At 61.0% G+C, this 1,047-nt stretch overlaps 1 protein-coding gene across 1 annotated transcript in view; it reads right to left on the reverse strand.

Moving 5' to 3' along the window:
* Positions 1-1,047, reverse strand: part of MAP3K15 (mitogen-activated protein kinase kinase kinase 15) — a 130,449-nt gene that overhangs the window by 7,621 nt on the left and 121,781 nt on the right. Inside the window, 2 exon segments of the mRNA XM_077769493.1 lie at positions 287-440; positions 890-1,047. The exon segment at positions 890-1,047 is cut by the window's right edge and continues 4 nt beyond it. Coding sequence (XP_077625619.1) covers positions 287-440; positions 890-1,047 — 312 coding nt within the window.

Genomic DNA, 1,047 nt, shown 5'->3' on the forward strand with positions numbered 1-1,047 from the left:
TGGCCGTGCTGCCAGCTTCTGAGCGCAACTCCATGTGCAGCTAGGGGTTCAAAACGAAGGGTTAGCACAAATGCAGGGCGAAGGCTGTGAGTCCCTAAGCTTCGGGCTGCATTTGGCTTGTTTTCCACCAGGTGGCAGCACCACTCCATGCCTGGGCTCCTCACANTTATCGCAACTGCACAAACGGTACAGGGCAGCAGGAGACTCGGTCCCTTCGGGACCTGCTCCGGGACCTGGGGCCAAGCAGAGGGGGCGGGATGGACAGCCCCCCCCCACCCGGCCCTACCTGGGCCACACACTCCTGCAGGTTGGAAGCCACCTGGTTCTGCTCCTCCCAGAGGATTTTGTACAGGATGGCGCGGCGCTCGCTGTCCTTGCGCAGCAGGAAGAGGCCGGGGTCCCTGTCCTCCGGGGATGAGGCTGAGCTCTCATCTGGGACACTGCAGACAAACACATGTGACACTCCCTGCATGTCCCAGAACAAAGTCTCTGGGCTGGGACGCCGCAGGGGAGGGGCTAAGAGGTGACTCCTCTGCAGTCCCCACTCTGCAGGAGGCAGGCAGACTGAAGAGAGATGCAGCGTTTCACTAACTCCCAGAGCACCAGTTTTGGGAGAAGGGGGGAAAGGGAAAGAAAATGGGGACGATGAGAGGAGGGGCAGAGGGAACAGAGAGAAGGGGAAGTGAGGAGGGAAAGGGAACAGGAAGGTGGGGGAGTGACCACCGTGAACGTGCTGCCCACTGACTTCTTCACCTGCACGGGTGGCCGCCCTACTAACCGTGCAAAAAGCTTGGCGGCCATTTGGTTTTGACCTGGGAGGGATTTGGTTCCTGGTGAACGCGAGTACCCCTCACAGGCCCACAGTATAAAGATGGGGGGTGGGCCGTACCTAAGCAGGTGGTGGACCTGGTGCTTGGGTGCCCGGGCCTTCTCGAAGAACGCATCCATATGCGCATCAGAGTCCGGGGAGACAGAGCCGTGGTTGCTGCTGCTGCTGCCCATGGGGTCCCCAGACATGGGCAGGGCCAGGGTGATGCCCCGGGTACC

The sequence above is a fragment of the Crocuta crocuta genome, unplaced genomic scaffold (genome assembly GCF_008692635.1).
Source record: "Crocuta crocuta isolate KB4526 unplaced genomic scaffold, BGI_CrCroc_1.0 scaffold312, whole genome shotgun sequence".
Classification (NCBI taxonomy): Eukaryota; Metazoa; Chordata; class Mammalia; order Carnivora; family Hyaenidae; genus Crocuta; species Crocuta crocuta.